This window comes from Carassius gibelio, chromosome A10 (assembly GCF_023724105.1).
Source record: "Carassius gibelio isolate Cgi1373 ecotype wild population from Czech Republic chromosome A10, carGib1.2-hapl.c, whole genome shotgun sequence".
In the NCBI taxonomy this organism is placed as follows: domain Eukaryota; kingdom Metazoa; phylum Chordata; class Actinopteri; order Cypriniformes; family Cyprinidae; genus Carassius; species Carassius gibelio.
Window position 1 is genome coordinate 9,159,609 of NC_068380.1, and position 22,688 is coordinate 9,182,296.

At 36.0% G+C, this 22,688-nt stretch overlaps 1 protein-coding gene across 1 annotated transcript in view; it reads right to left on the minus strand.

The window, feature by feature from the left end:
* Nucleotides 1–1,983: 1,983 nt before the first annotated feature.
* The window catches only part of LOC128021099 (LHFPL tetraspan subfamily member 6 protein-like), a 28,459-nt gene continuing 7,754 nt past the window's right edge, over nt 1,984–22,688 (minus strand). Inside the window, exons 3-4 of the mRNA XM_052608030.1 lie at nt 2,919–3,017; nt 1,984–2,756 (exon numbers count right to left, since the gene is read on the minus strand). Of these exons, the coding sequence (XP_052463990.1) occupies nt 2,638–2,756; nt 2,919–3,017 (218 nt within the window). The 3' untranslated portion in view covers nt 1,984–2,637. The remainder of the gene's footprint in view (nt 2,757–2,918; nt 3,018–22,688) is intronic.

The following is a 22,688-nucleotide window of genomic DNA, read 5'->3' on the forward strand; positions in this document are numbered from 1 at the left end:
TTCATGTGATATTCTGCTGACTGCATCATGTGAGGTCTGTCACACACTTGTGGTCATTTCTGCTAGTTAATTATGACCTTTATTTGAATAAAGTAGGGCAAATAATTTTACTCTATACATGTGTCTTGACTAATTTCCTGAAATTCAGAGGCAAGAAGGAACCAATTTATCTGGTTGGATAATTAAGTAACTTATTGGTTAATCTGTTTTAAGTGGATATGGACTATGAAAAGCATTGTTTTCTATGTTGGACAGTAAATCGGCCATGGATCTAGCTACTAAATATCTGCTAACATTTCCATTTTATTACATTTATGAAAAGATATTCAGTCCTGATGGTACGAGATAATTTTTATAAAGAACATTAAACAAGTTGACTTCAAATATTCCACTGATGACAACCCTACTAACTAAAACCATGCATTCCCAGTCCTGCATTTAATCTTGACAGTAAACCTATAGTTGCATACTATTAAACAATTTCTATGAGGGCATCATAGAAACCACCTGCACAGCTTCCACCTTTATTTGCTACAGAACTGGTGTTTGTGTACTGAACTCATCTTGAACTCAAATGTAGCTTGAGTTTAAACTGCACATCAATAACAGCGCCTATTAAGGGCATCACCAGAGTAAATTTGGGTGGCATTATAGCCGTGTGAAATAGAGGGGGGGTAATGGAGATTGGTAATGTTCAATACTTGCTTATGACTGTTACTGTTCACATAAGATCAAAATGCTTTCTAGGATACAAAATAGAGAAGTTTTGACATCACCAGAGTCAATTTGGGTAACAATAAAACTATAATGTGTGAAACAAAGACGAGTGATGAATTTGTCTAACCTGTTAGATTTGCCTTGTCAGATTTGGAGACCCAGCTAGACCAAGATGTTATTTTAGGATATAAAGTAAATGAGGTTAGATATCAACAATGTGAGTTTAGGTAACATCAAACCACTCTGTATGAAACAGAGAGGGGTAATGGATTTCGGTAATGTTTCATTTCCTTGTCGCATTTAACGACACTGCTGTATGTCTGATACTGTCCGCATCGGACCAAAATACTTTTAAAGGACATAAAATAGAGAAGGTCAGATATCACCAGAGTGAATCTGCATAAAATTAAAGCCATTCTGTGTAAAATAGATATAATGGATTTTGGAAGTTAAGAAAAAAACTGTCTAATAAACAGTGTTGCCATGGTTATTAGGAAATATCTGACCAAAGACATTTGATCATGTTATTCAGTCAACCTGACTCAAGACAATACAGGTGTATTGACAGTAAATCGCCAATTAAAAAAATAGAGCAACGGTGAATTGTTTTTAATAAATACACACTTGTTTTCCCATTAGTCTGACACATTCTGCTTGTTTTAGCTGAAAACATGGCAAAGCAATGCATTTGTCAAAACTCCACCACGTGTGACATTGCTTTTCGGTTCCACCATTGGCCTGTCCTTCTCACGGACAGGTTTAGCATAATTGAGTGGGAAACTGTATGAACTCTCTCCCACTCAGTCAAGTGTTAAACCTGGGTGAGGTTTGATGAAATGCTATAATTATCAGTAACAGTTCAGTAACTTCTTCAGATAGACATATGCATTCCTAAAACTATAACAGCATGCATGTGTGTGTGTGTGAAGGTTTGCTGTGAAGGAACAGCAGATCGCCAATAACTTCTGATCAGCCCTAACATCTTCCCGCAGTGTGAATCCCTGCAGTTTCGTATTCCATCGGCGAATACTTCTGCACTGCATCACCCTGTCGGAAATTAACACCAGGCAATCCATCATTCCAAAAGAGAAAGATACACGCAGGTTAAAAATACACAGATCATTCAGATCAGGAATGAGGTTTACAGAGTCTCTGTTAGAGCAGTTAAATAAAAGTGATTATGAAAAACAAATAAACTAAAAAAAAAAAAAAAACTCAAAATGAGCATTGGTGAAATGCATTTTAAAAATAGTTTCTTTAAATATAAACATCGATATATCCTCAACAACTGAGTTTTTTAATGACAGTATTTATTTACAAATGCAGTGAAATAAAATGGGACATTTATCCATGTCATATAAAAGTCGTAAATACCAAACGAAGATCATATAAGTCACAATCTATAGTCAAACATACAATGATTAGCAAATACACAGTCCGTTTCAGTATATTATTGCAGCAGAAATATTTAAGGCAATAACAGGACATTATTGAAACTCGTAATATAGAATACAGTAGGTTATTATAATAACACAATATACCAAAACACAACAACTTAAGCCACAGAGAAAACTGTACTTACACAAACATGATAAAAAAGCAACGATAAATGAGAGTAATACAGTAGAGTCCTTCTGAACACAGAAGGTCAAAATGGGTTGTTTGACAAATATTCCTTTTTAATGACACTGGCACCACTTGAAATGCAAAAGATCGCAATGCAGGTCAAAGGTCAGTCGTAGGAAAAATCTCATGTGGGAACTGTCGTGGAAAGTTAACTGTTCAGTCATGTCTCCTTATATACGATATGTGTTTGGGAAGTGCACAGGATGTAGAAGCTCTCTGAATCGGAGAATGAAACTCATGCCCATATACGTACTGTTTATGGTTTCCTCTACTGTTTTTTTTTTATCCACATGTTTAGTAAGGGTAGTGTTTCTGTTTCTTCCCTGCGAAACATGCCATCCACGTGCACAACAGCATGGCCACCACAGCTCCAGCCCCGGTGCAGTAATAAGCCCATCCGATTTCACAAGAACCTGAAAGAAACATCAACCTCAACAATTAATACTCAAAAGTTATTATGTTCACACAATATATAATGTGAGGCACAATATATTGTGTATATGATATCTCCAGTCTGCCTACCTATAAACAGCAAAAATAAAATAAAATCTGAAATTGTCTATATACTAACGTACCAAGTTCGAACTGGTCAGAGCTGTTGCCACAAGTCTGTCTGACCTCTTCACTGTCCCACCCTAAAGGGTACAGGGCACACCCCGATCCAATCAGCAGCCCTGCAGAGAGAGAAAACACACTGTGAATACAAATAGACCTAAAAGTACACTTTAGAACATGACTAAGAGCTCACGTAGGTTCACGCTGTGTGAGGAGAAGAGCATGATATCTCTTGAAAAATATATGATAACCATGAAAAACAGCACTTTATGCATTCTGTCACTGGTGTGAAAAGCTGTTATTTGTTTTACTGCAAACAATGCAGGATCATTAACTTGTTCTTTTTATATGACACAGATACTCTATCACAAGCAAATGCAAACACACACCTCCGCAGAGACGATAAAGCACAAATCTTGTTTTCATCTGGGCTCAAGATCCAAACAGCTTTGAAAATATGATAATTAATGCAGCAAGTAGCTTATTTATAAATGAGCTTCTTGGGAACGCTTTCATATTTTCCCTTTTATGTTATTACCAATACAGCAAAAATAACCAGGCATGTATTTCCCACCAGAAGCATATAAAAACATGGTTTCAGTAATGCTCCTCCTCTCCTGTGAGCTCTAAATTCTTACCAGTACATTTCCTAATAAAGAACAACTGCACGTGCCTTCATCTACCCAGATGCTTTGCTTTATGGTCGCTAAAGTCAGGCTCTTTTTTCAGTGAATATTTTGTGATTATGAATTCTATATGTATATATTCAAATTATTATATATAGAATATTATATAAATAATATAATATTTATATGAATATTATTATTTATATTATATATCACAGGTCAAAAGTGTGGAATAATTTTATGCTCACCAAAGCTGCATTTAACTGATCATACAGTGAAGAGTAATATTGTGATATATTATTACAGTTTTTAAATAATTGTTGAGCACATTGCTATGTGTATTATGTAATGCCTGGTTCTCTTTGTGTCTGGTTACAAATGATGGGTGTGTGATCATCTCAAGTTGTCTGTGGTAATGAAAGGACAGAGGACTGAACACAAAGAACACTCCCAAACTGCCAAAGCACAAGCTAAAGCCCAGTAACAGTTTATTTTTGGAATGATGTGCTTTCATTTGGACTTAAGACTTTGATGTCACAGGCATTCTTTGATATAAAAAAGTATTTTCTTCAAATGCCTCCTGTTCAGCAGTTCTCCTTGACAAAGACAAAAATGGACCATTGTACGCCCTACAAAACTAGTACAGACTAGGTATAATTCAATACTAATAAATAGAATGAATGCTATGTTTTTCCAACCAAATACGCACTAAATGTATCATATACTAGGTAGATTAGCTTTAGCATTAGCATTCACTGCAAAAAAAAAAAAGTACTACAGAACTAGTCTGAGAGACACTATGCATTACAAAACATTTACGCACTAAATGTAGCATATACTAGGCTAAACATCCAAACTAGTATGCAATAGGTAGAATTCACTACAAAAATGTACTAGCCAACTAGAGACTGCATTACAAATCAAGTGAGCACTAATGTAGTATGTACTACACTGAACAAAATTATTAACGCCACACTTTTGTTTTTGCCCCCATTTTTCATGAGCTGAACTCAAAGATCTAAGACTTTTTCCATGTACACAAAAGGCCTATTTCTCTCAAATATTGTTTACAAATCTGTCTAAATCTGAGTTAGTGAGCACTTCTACTTTGCCGAGATAATCCATCCACCTCACAGGTGTGGCATATCAAGATGCTGATTAGACAGCATGATTATTGCACAGGTGTGCCTTAGGCTGGCCACAATAAAATAGGCTTTTTGTGTTTTGATTCACAAAAGTGTTGTATTTATAATTGTGTTCAGTATATGTAGAGTGCACAACAAAACTAGTATGTACTAGGTGCCCTACTCTACAAAATACTGTCAAATATAAAAGTTGATGGTAAGGAGCATGTGAGTAATGTATATTACTGGACCTGAACAAACAGATTGAGCAGCACTAGAGCTCAGAATAAGAGGAACCCAAAAGGAATTTTGCTTTGACTCAAGAATGAATCAAGGGAACAAAGCAAAAAAAATAAAAAAAAATAATAATAAATAATGATCTCATGAAATGTGTGCGTTTACAACATATGTGTTTTAGTAACACGACGAAAAGGGCATTGTCTGCGATGGATAAAGTCTCTTGAATGCAGCTGCTACATATTTAGAGGAAAAAGCGCATCAATCTGAAACAGAGGAAAGTATGTGTGAGAGAGGCACGGGTTAACACAATCCAGCATAGGAAGTGCTATTTCTGAACATTTCATCTCTAAGGATTCTCATGTTGCTCCCATATAGAGATCAAGCTCTAAACCGAAACCCATAATCCTATTTTAAACCCTCATCTAAACACAATTCTCTCCCTGCATGGAGAGTGGTAGGGTTTGAATTTTCAATCAGGCCAAAAAAATAGTGACCAACTTCAATCTTCTCACACACAAATATCTTGGCAATGCCAATGATTAGGAGACCAGCAGCATTTAATTTGAGAAAAAAACATATTTAATAAATTTAATTTAATATATGAATAAGTATTTAAACATTTATTATAAATAAAAATAAATTCTCTAATAAATTTCTAAAATTCCAAACTTCTAAATATTCACAATGGATGCATTGTTATTTTTATTTAGCAACTGACAATCATACTAATTCTACTACTAGTAGAACTACTACAAATTTTCAATCTTTTTAAAAATAAAATGTTAAAAATAGACATTATTATTAATTTAGTTACTGATTAATTTATTTAAAGAATAAAATAAAAAATATGTATTATATTTTAATAAATAAGAGTTTAATAAAACTATTATTATTATTATTATTATTATTAATAATAATAATAATAATACAAATAAATAATAAATTAAATTAAATTAAATTAAATTTAAATGTATGCATTTAGCAGACACTTTTATCCAAAGCGACTTACAGTGCATTCAGGCTATCAATTTTTACCTATCATGTATTATTATAAATACATATATTTAATAATAATAAAAATTGCAACAATAAGAAATCTATTTGCAATCTATAAAATCAAACTAAGAATAAAATATACACAGAAAAGCATTAACTAATCAAAAAAATTATTCACTGTAAACCCGAACGTTCAAATTATTAAAAAAGATTAAGTACTGTATACTTAAAGTTTTAGAAAAGGTTCTACTAACTTAATTATTTCAAGTTTGTGTAACATTGTCTTCCTTTTTGAGTAATTTTAACAAATTATTTTTATTAAATGGACATTTTTTGTGAATAAGTAATCATAACTTAAAAACATAAATACAACTTTGTATAATTAAGTAATTACATGCTAAGAATGATGAAGTCCCGTTATTTCTATTGTTTCAAATAGAGATTATTTAAAAATAAACTTAATTTATATAGCATATTTATATTTATATAGGCTTGACTGCCATCTTCCTCGACTGATGAGCTTATTCAGACAAAAGGCATCAAAAACTGGGAAGATATCAGATGCTCTGGCTGTTTTTTTTTTTAATACATGATGAACAGATAAATAGATTATTACACATTTCATAGGTTGAACTAGTGTAACATTGAACAGGTTCAATGATTCAAACAAGCTTTTAGCAATTAAAAGAATTTAGCAATTACTCCAATTTGTGTTTGCCATTTGTCTGATTGCATTAAATATGTGAACAGGTTATTTGGGGACATATGTCCTGATTGGACTGTTTAAAATCAGCTTTGATCACTAAGCTCTTCAGTATATACAATTCTGTTTTTATCTAAATACACTGTAAAACCGAACAGTGAAATTAATTAAATGAAATGAGTTACTGTCACTCAAATAATAAGGAGAATTCATTGGACTTAATTAAGACTAAATAAGTTTTGTAAACTCAAAATGTTGCAGTAGTAAGGTGAACTTAATAAAATTGATTTTTCTAGTTCCCAGCATGATTTGCATCAGACAACAAGGAAAATAAATTTAGAAATTAAGTGTTATTTTGTGTATTTTTACCATAAGATCAACATAGAGAGACATAAATTGGTACTTAAAACTTGTGTTATGTTAGGATTTGCATCGTTTTCTGTTATGCTAGTTTTGTAGTGCTACCATTGTGATGAAGAGTAGAGCCTGTGGTTAGGTTGAGAATGGACAGATAAACTTAAAGACTACTGTATGTTGTTTGATTATTTACATGCAAATATTATAAATGTTTTTGGCAACTACATTACATGGCAGTGTACTTACACAGTGTACTAGTGTGACTAAGGTGTACTTAAAACAATAACAACACAAACCAATAAAAATTGAGTTTGTTAACATAAAATGGTGTGGATGTGTACTTATGTCTTAAAAGTTCTGTGAAAACTCAAAACTTTGTTATAATAACTGAAAAGAATTGAATTGGCTTAACAGAAAACTGTAAGTCATATTAACTGCAAATATGTAAGTTGAGTTAAATGAGCACTTTAATTTAACTGTTATCAAAAGGTACAAGTAGCAGGTAAGCCAACCTTTTAAGTTCTGGAAACTTATTCGGGGTGTACAGTGTTTGGAAACTTAAAAAGGATGAGGGACTCCAACCCCTGATAGGGGAAAACAAATGGAATCTGTTGTTTTCTATTGGTGAACACACACAGCTGTAGTCATTGTGTAACACAGCAGATGGTCCCCTGTCAACACTATACAGTGCTCCCACAGCCACAGCCAGACAACACCTCAGGAAATGAGAGCGCCAAGACATGGTCTTCAGTGGAGACAGGACAGCTGAGACAACAGTCTTATCACTAAGAGCAACACCTCTCATAGCTACTTACACACGCTCTCTTCTGTGAGTGCACATATAGGGCCTGCATACTGTATCTTAAGTGTTTTTACCAGAAACAACAGGAACCACAGTGTGAAGGAAGGGACTGGAGTGCAGTTGTGACCTTCAAGAGCTTGCATAATCTTAAAGGAATGACTTGAACTTCACATTTAACTTACAATCCAAAAGATCTATTGCCAGGAACGATGGTTGCAATTCACTTATAGATTCATTAAACACTCCAGCACACAACGATGAGACGTGTCTCTTATCCTGACAGCCGACAACAGTCTCAAAACATTCCACTTTCATCTCCACTGCAATCAGTCATCCCATTCCTTCTGTAAGTGAGAAGAGAAGATTTGTAGTTGTATGGCATTTTCTATCGCCACATTAATTTTCCATGACCCTTTCTGAGTTTGGGACACAGAGGTCTACAGAAAATCTAATTTCAAGTGTAAAATTCATGATTATAAGAACCTTATATAAAATATAGTAATAATAATAATATTATCATAAATGTTTTATATAAAAACACAATTATATTATATATACTTCATATTTAGAAATTTTTTGTTCAGAAGTGCATTTCATGGCTTGAAGATCAACAAATAAATAACAAAATAAACGATAACAATAATAATAATGTATTATTATTATTTTATACAAATTATTATTATAGAAATATACAATTATACACACTTAAATTTCATTAAATAATTAAATAAATGATAATAATTAATGTTGCCTGAAAAACCACCAGATGAGTAATGCCACATTCATGTGTAATTCACCATAACCGTTTGGGTCAATAAACTGCAAGCAGCAGCTTTACAAAGCCAATATTTCTCAAACAAAAACACTGATTTGGCAAATTATGCCACAAACTAGCCATGATTCAAAGTCTTTATAGACCTTGGGATCTTGAAAGTTCTGTATACTTCTAAAGCTTGTTTGAAGTTTCTTCAGAAGCACTTATATGTTTGATGATAGCACTATCATCGATCATGTTCTTCTCTTCCATACAGTTTGGCACCTTGTAGGCGAACAATGTCAGACATCTCGCATCTCACTTTGAAGTCGGCATAAATCTGCCCCTCTTTATTAAAAAAGTCCTAGCAGGCTGTGATCGCTTCTGATTGAGAACAAAACCCAGATGGTTCTCATTCTATCACTGAAAGCCGTCACTCCTCAGAATTGGAGTGTGCTGTCTTGACATAACCATCATTTTCATGGAAGGGAGGCATTCATACGGCGCTGGCAGGTCTTGCAGGTCTTACAGGCTTTGGGATATTTTATTATAGAGCTCTTTCATGACCTAGATGTCTGGCTCCATGCCTGCACTGCTGCTCTCTCCTGCCCACCCACTTACATAGCCTCCATGCTCCTCAGAAAAATACCCATCTCCAAGGTAGGGGAGGATAAAGAATTGTGTTACGTTGGCTTAAAGATGAGCCTCTCAGCCAGATCATTTGTTAAGTGCTCAGACACTCTGGACCATATACTGGAATAGACAGCCCACTAAAGTAGTGATACATATCTCTGCTGACTCAAGCATCACATTCATCATTGCTCATACTTAAGGTTAAGGATTTGAATCGGTGTTATTTTAGTAATATTTATATACTATTATAGTATTTATTCCAATTTCAAATTAGCCTTTACAGTTATATTCAGTTTTCATTTTATTTCATTTCCTCTACAAACTGAATGATTGTAATAGAATATTCCAACAACAAAATTATTCTACAGTCACATTTACGAAAATGGCCCTAGATCTCAATCTAATCTAGCCATATTACAGACAAAAATTTGACCAAATAATGGTTTGAATACAAGTAACTGGTGATCAACTCCAATTTTGTTCATATCATAATGGATATTCAGTCTGCTGATCAAAGGTATTTCAAAGAATTTAATGACTGCTGAAATTTTCAAACTTAGCAGCTGCAAAAGCAGCGTGACGATTAGCAATGCTACTGTTGCCTCTCTCTGGAGGGAGAGTCAGGTCAAGGATGAAAGGCCATGACAAACGGGTCAACGTGGCTTGTGAGTTTAGACAAAGTCTACTCGTGTTCTCATGAGCAAGCACTTCTGAGGGATGATGAGGCTCCAGGCGGGGTGCCACGTCAATCCACAAAGCCAACGGAGAAACACAACAGAAGATATTTTGAATAAAATTTCAACTGTTTTTTTGCCCATTTAATGATAGTGGACGACAACGCTTGTTACATGGATAAAAGAAAACACTTAAGACATTTTTCAAAATATCTTCTTTCGTGTTGCACAGGAGACTGTAAGTCATAGAGATTTGGAATGGCATAAGCATGAGTAAATGATGACATAAAAGGATTTCAATCTCATCTCCGACTCGAAGGAGGTCTTTTTGGGGCAGCTGTGGCCTAATGGTTAGAGAACTGGACTAGTTATCAGAAAGTCGCCGGTTCGAGTCTTGGTGCTGGCAGGAGTTGTAGGTAGGAGGGAGTTTATGAATAGCGCTCTCTTCCACCCTCAATACCCATGGCTGAAGTGCAAGGCACTGAACCCCCAGTTGCTCCCCGGGCGCTGGATATAAAGCTGCCCGCTGCTCTGGGTTTGTGTTCACACTTCACTGCTGTATGTGTGCACTTGGATGGGTTAAATGCAGAGCACCAATTCTGAGTATGGGTCACCATACTTGGCAAATGTCACTTTTCACTCATCTTTTACATTAATTTTGCCAGAAAACGTATTGAGAATATAATTTGGTGCCCTACAACAACTCTTCTTGATTAAAGAAACAGACAGCCCTGAAACAGAGACGGTTCTTGGCTTTAATGTAACTCATCTAAATGAGACACTTGTGGTGTCCTGAAGGCTTCATATGACCAGCATTGGTCTCCATGTTCATGCATTCTCCCTGTCATTAACATCAGTATGTGAAATCTTGGTTGGAAGATCTGATCACAAATGGCTCCATAACGGCAGCATATGGTGGAAGAGCATATCCACAAACCATCAAAGTCAACTTCAATCTGAAATTAAGGCCCCCGTGGAGAATGATGCAACATTTCTATTCCACACCATCTTCCTGTTAAATATTACAGAATCAGTTTCCATTTCACGTTTGGTCAGTCCGCTTGAGTTGCTCCTTCAACAGATTATTTGCTTTAAACTGAAAATTGTGTCATCATCTACCAAACCTCACATATCACTTCAAATGGATGTGGCTTTAAACCAACTGATCTTTTTAAACCCTGAAGGAAATGAATTTAGCTATTCTTAAATAAATATACTTGCTTCTGAAAGTATGCCTTTTGATTATTTGACCAAGTATTTTCTGAGGGCAAAGGACTTTCACAGACCACCCACAAACTCTTGAATGGGATTTAGGATAGAGGATTAAATAGGGAAAACTAAGGCATTGTTGTCCTAACCCAAACACTGACTGGGTGTCCTTCAGAAACAGGTTATGATCTGAAGTGCTTCTACAGTCTCTCTTTCGACACCCTAATGATTTCAATAGTTTCAACATAACATTCTTGCAGATGTTGAGTTTTGCTTTTCTGCTTAACCCTAGAGAGAAGGGGAGGTTTATTGAATTTGGTTGAAGTCTACATTGGAAACATCTGGATGCAGTTACAACATATAGTACATTCCCACACAGAGGAGACGACGTCATTCAGGAATCAGCTGGAGAGAATTCAGAAAAAGAACTGATGGGAGGAACCTTCCCAAAAGACCCACAACGTCTATCCATACCAGATGCTAAAACGACACTCGAGAGGTTCTGGGTAAAAGAACAGAGCTCCATTGTTGTAGAAACAGCTCTAGAAGTGTACCTTCAAATATTAAGTGACTGAGAGAGTAACTAAGGCGTACGTTCAGCTGTTAATAGCTTTATTCATTACCCATTAAACTTTTATGTTTAAGGCATAGTTCACCCAAAAATAAAAATTCTAGCATGATTTACTCACCTTCATGTTGTTAAACATCTGCATTTTTTGTATGTGAAATATACAAGATATTTGAAAAAAAAAATTGCCACACAATGAAAGACTTTACATTTAGAATGGAAACAAATGATGACAGAATTATAAGTTTTGGATGAATTATCTGCTTTAAAATTGTTTGGAAAAAAGTTTGTAGTATTTCTAAAGAGGTTTCACCAATATGCTATTGGTCAGCCAAACATATTGCTGTGCCCCCAAACACAAGCCATTGGTTGAGCAGATTGGGTTGCTCAAATAAACAAAGCAATGTTTTGAATTTACCACAGAGTTTACACTTTTTGGCAAGAAATCAACCGTTGAAACCATTTACTTCCAGCAGTCTATGCATATCAAGTTGGGATTTTTTTATATATTTAAAAAAATAACTTCAATGCAATTCAACATTTAATTCAAATCAAAATTTCCCTGCCTTTTACTTTGTAAAAATGACATCTTAATTGCTCACATTTAAGACTTCTTCCAAGTAGAAAAAGTCTGTACCCTTTTAATATTTTTCACCCTTTCAAGATGTGATTTGATCATGGACGAGCAATGGAGTGGGAATCTGAAGGGTAAAAAAAAACAGACAGGAACGAATGACATCAAAGGAAGTTATGGAAAACATGTAAAGGTGTAAAAAAAAGAAAAGAAAAAAACACACATTCCAATCAAAAATGCCAGGGTGAAGTGATATCCCACATAATAAAGGTGAGGAGTAATTTACACGTCATTAGAATCAGTTACCTACTAAAAGGAGGAAAAAAAAAAATAGAAACCAAGGTCACTGCTGAGGACACATATCAAAAGTAGAGTCATCATCAGCTTGGATGTGAGAAAGAAAATCGTAGTTAAGCTCATGGGATGGATATCAAGGTATTCTTATACAATTATGATTTCTCTTTACTGAAGTTCTGGCCATATATATATATATATATCCAACTCAGTGATACAGTTTTTTTTTACTATTATTATTAATAAGTTACATGGTTAATACTCTTGGTTAACAGTTTGTTAAAATCCCTTACCCCAAGTATGAGCTTGGCAAGCACCAGTAAAAAGATTCAAAATGCACACACTCTTACTGACAGAAAACCCTGATTGTAAATCGCGGAAGGACTGCCAAATAGGAAATTAAATCTTTAGTTTATAGTCCACCGCTCATGTGAAGAATTGGTGTGTATGTGTGGGTGTGCGCGAGAAAAATCGCCGATCATAGTTTGTCCTATGCTGGCATACTAGACTGTCACATTGTGCTGTGACAGCTGTACTAGGAGTTCCAAGAACAGAATATGACTTCTTGTCATCCCCACTTAAGACTACACTACCTTCCCTGCTCTACACACAAAATAACTCAAACAAATTAAATCGCTTTTTTACTTTGTCCCTATAAAATTTTATCAGCTCAAAGGACCATGTATGCCCTCTTACATGTCACAGTGGCACTGGGGTCAAGAGTAATTATCTTCCTATTGATCTGATTTACACGGACCGTTGTTCAATGTTCAGGAAGCACACCATTGCACGTGATACATTTTCAATTTAGTTGGCGCGATGCCAGAGAGTAAAGATGTCCATAAACGGCAGAGAATGTTTAAAGTTTGGGATCGTTACATTCTTAAAAAAAGAAGAGAACAAGGTGCAATTTGTCTACTGCAAAGTAGACCTAGCATTCCACAGCAGTAAGACTTCAATGATTCAGCATCTGAACCGAAAAAAAAACATCCACTCAATGCTGTTTCATCATGATTTTAATCCCATGCTGTATTTATCGTGATGCAGTTTGACTAGATATGATGTTAAGCTTTGATGTTTTTAAGTAGTAAACATATTGATGTTCAATTGCAAGAGAGTATAGCCTAAAAAAAAAAGAACCCCTTCTCATACACACACGCACCCTCGTCTCTCTCACGCGCCGGTCAGGCCAATCGCGGCAATGCATCACATATGCTTAAACTTTTATGTAGCCACGCAACAATAATTTCAGCATGCATTCACTGTATACACTGGGACGAGATGTTGTGACGTGATTTTTCGAATGGATGCTTCACCTAAAATGCACCGCAGTTCAAGTGATGCAAGCCAAATGCAGCGTTCTATTGAAAATTAATGTATGTATTTCTGCTGTACCAAATTGCAATGAAGCAACTGGTCTGAATGGGGCGACACTTTTCCTCACACATGGCATGCATGCACACACACACACACACACACACACACACACACACACACACACACACACTGAGCAGTAAAATAGGCTCTCAAACAATTGGCAAAGTGAGAAAGTTAAAAACGTCTTGTCTTAAAAAGCACAGTGCTTTTGATGCAAGATGCAGCAAGACATGTTGCAATGGTCAAAGTCATTTAGTGCATGCATTTAGTACACCTAACAAATAGACCAACAATTACATCTGAGCTCCATTTTTGGGTGAATACAACTGAATAGTCTGGTGGCAATTGGGTTTTAAAAAAAGTAATTAATTAATACTTTTATTCAGCAAGGATACACTAAACTGCAATAAAGACATTCATATAGTTACAAAATATTTAAATTATACTGCTTTTTTAATTATTATTACTCTCCACGATTCATGTCCGTCTCCTACTTCTTTCCTAAAGAAATCAATGCAAATATAAGATTACCAATGCAGCCTGTCTTTTGAGGTGATTCATATCCAATATCAACTGAGATTTAGCATTTTATTTTTTGCATGTACTTTCTTACAATATAATTAAAGCACACTTACAAAATGGAAAATCAATAGCTTTCAAATCAAGCACAGTAGATCTTTCAAACCTGCAACAACAAGAAGTCTTCAGTCATGAAGCTCGCCAAAAAAAAAAAAAAAAGAGTGCACAGCTAGAGACTGGGACAGTGTGTTAGAAGAACACAATAGTGTTGTGTAAGATGAACACACAACATTTATCACTTATTATTAGCCAAAACAAAATTATCTGTATTTTAAAAATAAAGCATCCATAGATCTCTCATAACTCACTGGTTTATTTAAAGACTTACCTAAAAATCAGTGAAAACAAATCTATCCATTTGTCTGTAGTAAAGAAAATAAGTGCTTCAGGGGTACAATGTTTGTAAACCACAAAAGGAAGAAATTCTAGCACATAAAGAAGATTGTCTTCTCCTCATCTGACTTTCTCCACCAAGCACTTTTTAATCTATATATAACTACACTTGGCAAATAGCATCTCAATTACCAGAGCGCTATCTGTGAAGTGGCCTGCCAGGGATGAAGGGTTACTGCTGCCAGCACTCGCCATGTCATTGTTGACTTCTGGGTCGCCAAGTCAACTGGTCAGAATGTAGACAGAGTGTTCCAAAACTCACATACTTACAATCTGGAACTCTTCATAGCAATTATATCCATTTCTAAAAATTCTGACATCCTGTTGTGTCTATATGTGGGTGGGCAGGTGGATGTTTATGTGCAGTCCAATCAAGGCTCATTGCCAGGAAGTGAAGTCCTGTCTTATCAAATCCCAACACCGTGAAAACAGAGGAAAGACCCGCACAGACTCGGACCTGCTGTTACACATGGAATTTTCCACAGCTGACTGGCATTTTTTTGGCAGCTTTCATGATGAATTAGCTGTTGTTTGTTGAAGTCTGCATGAAAAGGTGCCAACAAAGCGTGGACACAAAAGGGACCTTTGAAATAAAATGGTAAAGTAAATCTGAAGAAAAACCTAGAGTGCTAATTTAGACTCATTGCCTTTTCACCACTAACAAAACAAACCTGACCTAACAAGATTTACTTTGAACACAGAGATGTGTATCCATCTCAAAAACATCTTCTTGCTCTTCTCAAAATGCTTTTACCAAAAGACTGAGAGAGCATGGGTAAAATTCCATGACAGCAATGTGTGAGAAGTAGTGCTGTCAAAATTAGCGCGTTAACGCATTCGATTAATTTGAAATATTTAACGCGTTAAAAAAAAATAACGCAATTAACGCGGTTGCAGTTTTTTTTATTTCCAGTTGTGGCCTATGTGTGTTCAACGTGCAAAGAAATATGGATAAGACCAAGGAAGGACTTTTAGACGGAAAGTTTCAGTATAAAACTCTGCCGGATTACTCTTCAGTCTGCCACAAGAAACATTACTCTTCATTTAGTCTGCCACAAGAAACAGCAACATTAAAATCATGAACTCAAATATCATTGTTTAAAAAACAAAACAAAAAAACAATGACTGTAACAGTGCGTGAATCAGACCTTTCTGTAACGCTAACGTTAATAAGCTTAAGCGAAAATAACGAAATAATTGTGTAGCGGAGTATTTTTTGTACACAGTGCCGCGAACTGTCAATCACTCCTGTACGCGTGCATCACTGTCCTCCTCGCAGCTGCAGCAACTTGCGCTCTCTCTCTTCATCAAGCTTTAAAACAAAAAGGGGACAAAAAGATCATATTGTCTTTGTGCATAGGCTATAGATTAATTAGATAAATGAATATCTAAATTTGTGCCTTTCCGTCTACGGTATTTTTTTAGAACTTAGAAAAAAGTTGCTGCAGCCAATGAACAGCCAGCGGGGGCTGCAGGACGACTCAACCTCCGCAGACAGTTTGTAATGTTTATCAGACAATAAATACTCAAGATTTTGCTTTAGTATAACTCACAACGAGTTTCACACACCTTCTCCGGCCACGTTGAGTTGTTGACACTTAACAGTGGGAAAAGCGACACATGCGCTATTCACTTGTATAACTTAAGGGTGAATGGGTAATGTAGTTTCTGCTCTGGGTGGGATGAATTAGGAAGCTTGCATTGTGAAGGGCGCTCTGAAAATCGGCAGTGCAGGTAAAAGATTAAAACCTCTATTAAAACAGATGTCCAAATGAGCGTACGGGTACGCTACAAGCACGTTCTGGGCGCACGGAGAGGTGGCGGTATGCTCAAGAGCTATATTTGGAAGTGGCGGTACTGAGTACTGGTGTGTACAGGCCCACTTAAAGCACTGGCAATGACTATACTTTGGAATTTTTTTGCAGTCCACTTAGAATTCAACATGGAAATCATTTTTGTTTTTTATTGGCATTGATTGTTTTGAAATTCAAATGATACTTACATGCCTGTGTTTTTATTTCTGTAATAAATATGGCTTTCAAGCCAACAGTTAATTTGGAGGATATTGATGGTTTATTGCAGGTATGTTGTAGGTACATGAGAAAATCTGTGTTACAAGTTAAACAAAAATTCCAATAAACAATCATATTTTGAATTTAAATAGTTTCTTTGTCTTGAGTTTACATTAATTATTTACATTTTACATTTACATATCTAAAAAGTTTCAGTCTTTTAATTGCGATTAATCGCGATTAATCGCGATTAATTTTAAAAAAGTGTGCGATTAATTAGTTAATTTTTTTTTAATCGATTGACAGCACTAGTGAGAAGGCAATGAAGGGTATGGTCTCCATACAATCCTTTTGCTCCTGCTCACCCCTGAAAGGGATTGTCATTACGTTTAACCCAGAAACTACATGCCAATAATGAACATTAAAGTAAAATAAGAATGCACTACAAAACTATTCTTTCTCCAACTGATTTGAGCTATTAAAGGGGGGGTGAAATGCTATTTCATGCATACTGAGTTTTTTACACTGTTAAAGAGTTGGATTCCCATGCTAAACATGGACAAAGTTTCAAAAATGAAGTTGTATGTTTGAAGGAGTATTTTTGTTCCCAAAATACTCCTTCCAGTTTGTCACAAATTTCGGAAAGTTTTTTTCGAGTATGGCTCTGTGTGACGTTAGATGGAGCGGAATTTCCTTATATGAGTCCTAAGAGCACTTCTCCCGGAAGAGCGCGCGCTCCCGTATAGCGAGGCTGAGCACAGACATTTCACTGATCAGAGTGATTCACTGATCAGAGCGAGAGCATCGCGAAAAGTCACAAAAGAAGTGTGTTTTTGGTTGCCAGGGCAAGACAACCCTGCACAGATTACCAAAAAAAATTACCATTAAGGGACCAGTGGATGGAGTTTATTTTTACAGAGCATCAACGGAGTTGTTGCAAGTGTTTGTGTTTGTTCCCTGCATTTCGAAGATGCTTGTTTTACAAACAAGGCCCAGTTTGACGACGGATTTGCGTATCGTTTATTTCTTAAGGATGATGCAATCCCAAAGAAAAAGGGTCACGATCGTGTGTTGGAACCGCAGGCGGTGAGTAAAACGGCTTAAAATATCTCTGCCTCCTTGTTAGTGCGTCCGCCTCCCATCGGAGACCCGGGTTCGAGCCCCGCTCGGAGCGAGTCGTTGCTGCTGCTGCTCTCGTTCAGTTTCAGCCTCGGGATCTGATTCTGGATCATAAATAAATGACTGAATCTGACTGTAAGCCATGGTTTGTTTTAGATGATGGTTTTTCCCTCACGTAATGTCACAGCTTCCACATGCTCTCAACGCAAAAGCCTACTGGCGCTCGTGATTCTTTAGCTCCGCCCACACGTCACGCCTCCAGGCGCTCGTGTTTTTCCGGGAAAAATCGGTACAGACTATCTTTCTCTTATGAATATAATAAAACTAAAGACTTTTTGGAGTTATGAAGGATGCAGTACTACTCTATAGGTACTCAAGATTAACAGGATATTGAGTGAAAACGAGCATTTCACCCCCCCCCCCCCTTTAAAGATTTGCTTTGGGGTTCCACAGAAGAAACAATGGCATGGGTTTGTAAAAACATGATAGTGAGTAAATGAAGACAAAATTTTAATTTTGGGGGGAAATATCCCTTTAATAAAGCAATCGGGGTGAGCAGCTGCCTAGACCAAATTGTCTGCATTGAGTTCCATCATAAACCTTGGCATTCAATCCCTAGACATGATTGACAGTCCTGAGCTCAGCTCTAGCGGCCGGCCAGCCGCTGCTATCAGCCTCGTGCATATTATGTAAAGCCGCACTGTAACCAACGCTGTTACAGACCACCACACACTTACACGGACCATAATTCTTATTTCAATCAGCCAGAGAGTGAGGAATGAATGAAATGGTGAGGGGGAAAAAAAGAGAGAAAAAAAGGCCACTGGTGTGGCCTAAACTAAGCTCATGAATTATTTTACCTTCATAACAGCCAACAACAGCTGGGAATGTTTTCATGGACCTACATGCATGATTATTCCAAAAGCCTGTTCCTTTTTAAAATCACACAGCGGAAAACTTCACGATGTCAGTGTTTTGACGCAGGGAATAAATTAGCAATGCAGTTTAGAAGAGCATAACATGTCTGCTATTTAAAATTATATATTAATAAAGGAGCAGTTAACACTGGGGAATACACTGCCGTTCAAAAGTCTGGGGTCAGTAAGAATGTTTTAATGTTAATGAGAAAATTGTAAAATAACTTATTTCTATTGAAATCTATTTTAAAAATGTAATTTATTCAAGTGATACAGAGCTAAATTTTCAGCAGCCATTACTCCAGTCTTCAGTGTTACAGGATCCTTCAGAAATGATTCTAATACGCTGATTTGGTGCTCAATGAAAATGTTTTATTATTAACAATATAGAAAACAATTGTGCTGCTTAATATTTTCTATTTTATTATTATACATATTTTATGAATATAAAGTAAAAAAATTATAATATATACATAAATATATTTTTTCATATTCATAATATATATATATATATATATATATATTTGACAAATCTTTCATAACATTCTAAATGTCTTTACTGTCACATTTGATCAATTTAATGAAAAAGTTCTAAGTCTTGATCTTTGGCAAAATCTTGGCAAGATTTGGCAAATTTCCCAAGATTAACATGCCATTAGAGTAGGAAATCTTTTTTGTTGTTGTTGTTCATCACGCAAAGTGGCACATTTGCAGTATATTGTGATTAAGTCATATGGAGAACTTTTATGATATATTTATGATATGTTTTGGTGCTTCTGTGTCCTTTTTGTCCAGTCTCCAAACTCCCCATTCATCATAAATACATAGAAACGAGCAAGCAGCTAATTCTTTCCATTCTTGCTCTATGAAGAAAGTAAGTCCTATAGATGAGTACGCAACAGAATTTTCATTACATTGGTTTTGACAGCAACTGCAGTAGGCTAAAAAAGAAACATTTTACAGATTGCTGTGGAAAAAACTAATACATATTTAAACTCAAGAATGCAGTAAACTGAAAAACAAATCTTCAAAGCTCTAATGGTGACTCAGTGATAATACCTTCTGGATGCAAGAGACTCTAAGAGATGAAAACTGTTCTCTACTGAGCTTTCCTCATATGTGCCTGTGCCATCTGTGTGAATCCAAAGCTTTTTTCTCTTCTGCCTTATCCTCCAAAAAATCTCCCTGCCACACTGTTGGATCAGTCTCTGAGCTAGTAAAGAAAACCATTTATTTCCTCTTTTACTGTAGCCAAAAAATGTGTCTACTGCCACAGTCGTGGACCTTAGAGGACCATCTGGAAGCCTGGAACATTCCAGCATGATTGCCCTGAGGAGAATGCAGACCTGCATTCCAATCTGAGGGAGGGAGCCGTGCTGGAGAGGGACCACGCAGCATTGGAAGTGGACTGAGCCAAGTTCGCCATGGAACTTCTCAAAGTTTTTGATCACAGAGTCTCCTTTGTTCACTCAACCATGGAAAGTTGGCTTTGCTCAAGAGTGCGTTTACGTATTTGTGAAAAGTTAATCATGTCTAGCTCATGCCCTCCTGGATAAGAAAAACCTTTGCGATAAGAAATTAAAGTGATAGTGCACACAAAACCAAAATTCTGTCATCATTTAGTTACCCTCATGTTGTTCCAAACCAGTACAACATGTATTCTTTCTTCTGTGGAACATAAAGTGTCTCAGTGTTGTCAATGGGGTCTAACATTGTTTTAACATAATGGCATACCAAGACACAAATCTTGAGTAATGCCTCATATATATTTGACCAAAAACATGCATGCAACATTGTGGTTGAAATGATTGTGTAATGATTTTAAATTTCAGCCACATCAACTCTTTTTAGTTGATTTTGGATGAATCAGTTGATCCATTTCACAAAACTGAACCATCTGTTCATGAATCAGACTTATCTGGTTCTCAGATTTAACTCACTGAATGCTTCAGTCAAAGCAGTTAAATTAATTTCAGTACGGACTTCTTATTAATCACACTTTACACCATTAAAGATTTAAACCCTCAGTCAGTTCCCATTGAATATAACTGATTGGAAAAGAACAGTCCTTCAAAATGCCTTCTTTTGTGTTCTGTGGAAGACAGACAGTAAGTCATACCGGTTATAAACAACATGAGGGTAAGTACATTTTAAAATCTTCCTTTTTTGGGTCAACTATCTCTTTAACCACAGTGAAAGATGTCTCCTATTTGCTGATAGTTTTATTTGATGATGACACAGAAAGGAGTGCTAGATACTATTCAAGAGATGCTGAAGCAGACTGAGGACATGGTATACAGGCAAATATGAAAAAGTATCCGGACTTTCTTTCATGCCCTGCACACCCCCACACGCTCACATATGCTATTCTGAGCATCTGAGGATTTGAACATCCCCACTCTCTTGTGAATCACTGCCTTTCTCAATTATGTGAGCTGGTTTCAAGATGTGCCTCAAAGCTAAAATATCATACTGGATTTGAAAACCATTTTTTTTTTTGCCAGTTAAGTTTCAATGAATAATTCATGATTTAAAGATCTCTTTCCAACACATGTTTGCCTGACTGCGGATTATCAGGACAAACACACCCACAAAGAAACTCAAAACAATGGGAACACAAACCTCTTTATATTCAACACACTATAGCAAACTCATTCTGAAACTCATCAAAGACTACAACACATTCTCATTTGTGACACTAATTATGTTTCCATCTCCCCGTTTTTATGCGCATTTTGAAGTACTGCATCATAAACAAGTGATGGAAATGCTACATTGATGGAAAAAAACAATTCGCAAAAGAGTTTTTACGCTTGAGTGTTTTTTGACTTCTGTGAAAAAGGGTTTCTCCTACTTTTCTTGGTGATATTTAGTGCCAGCTTATCAGGAAGTGATGAAACGGTGCTTTTTCACAAATGTTTTATGCGATATTCCAATTCAAATTCACAAATATTTTATGCGATATTCCAAGTTAAATTCGCAACTTTGGATGGAAACACAGCTACTGTCTGTATTTTCAGAAAATCTTAATTATTTATACTAAAATAAAAACAACCTTTTTATTCATATTTAACCCTTTTATTTTTCCAGTAGATTTTAACATGCACCTAAATACACTAAATTATTCCTCTTATCTCAACCCAAAAATCCTTCTTTGCATTCCATTTTTCCCTTAAGCTACAATAAGTGAGCAAATCGTTCCAGACTAGTGCTAAACAAAGGCAAAGATTTTGTCAAGCTGAAAATGAAGTCATGCAGCACTCCGCTTTTCTTACAAGAATGTAAACACATGCGAACACCAGTCGAAGCCATGACCTACATATCCTTACGACTGTTGTGTACAGTTTTGTCAAAGTGGCCGATGTTGCAGCCTGTTGGAGAAGTTTGAGTCATTTCCTTATGGAGTCACGGAGGAATCATTTCTTGTAAACCATGAGGGTTTCTTTATAAAAGTTGAGATTGGCTAGCTGATGGTGCCCTGCTGCTCTCACGTTGTTTTCTCTGGAATCCAAAAGTCTGCTCTGAGGATGTTATATCTACTAAGTATGCCTTAAATTATGTGTGTGGGTCAAATAACAAGAGAGAATAGAAAACGGCAAGCCTCCTAAATGACTCCTAAAGCGAGAACTGTTATTGCACATCTTGTCTAATGACCCATTTTTATTTCCCAAAGCATAAAATATCCCTATGGCTGCACTACGTATTAAAAATCTGCACTCTGTGATGAGAAAACAAATACCAGTATTGAGACATTGCACATCATGAAACTGCATCTTGATATCAATTTGTGCTAGTATCTAGGTATATTCATTACTTTAAAACTCATATAGACAACATTT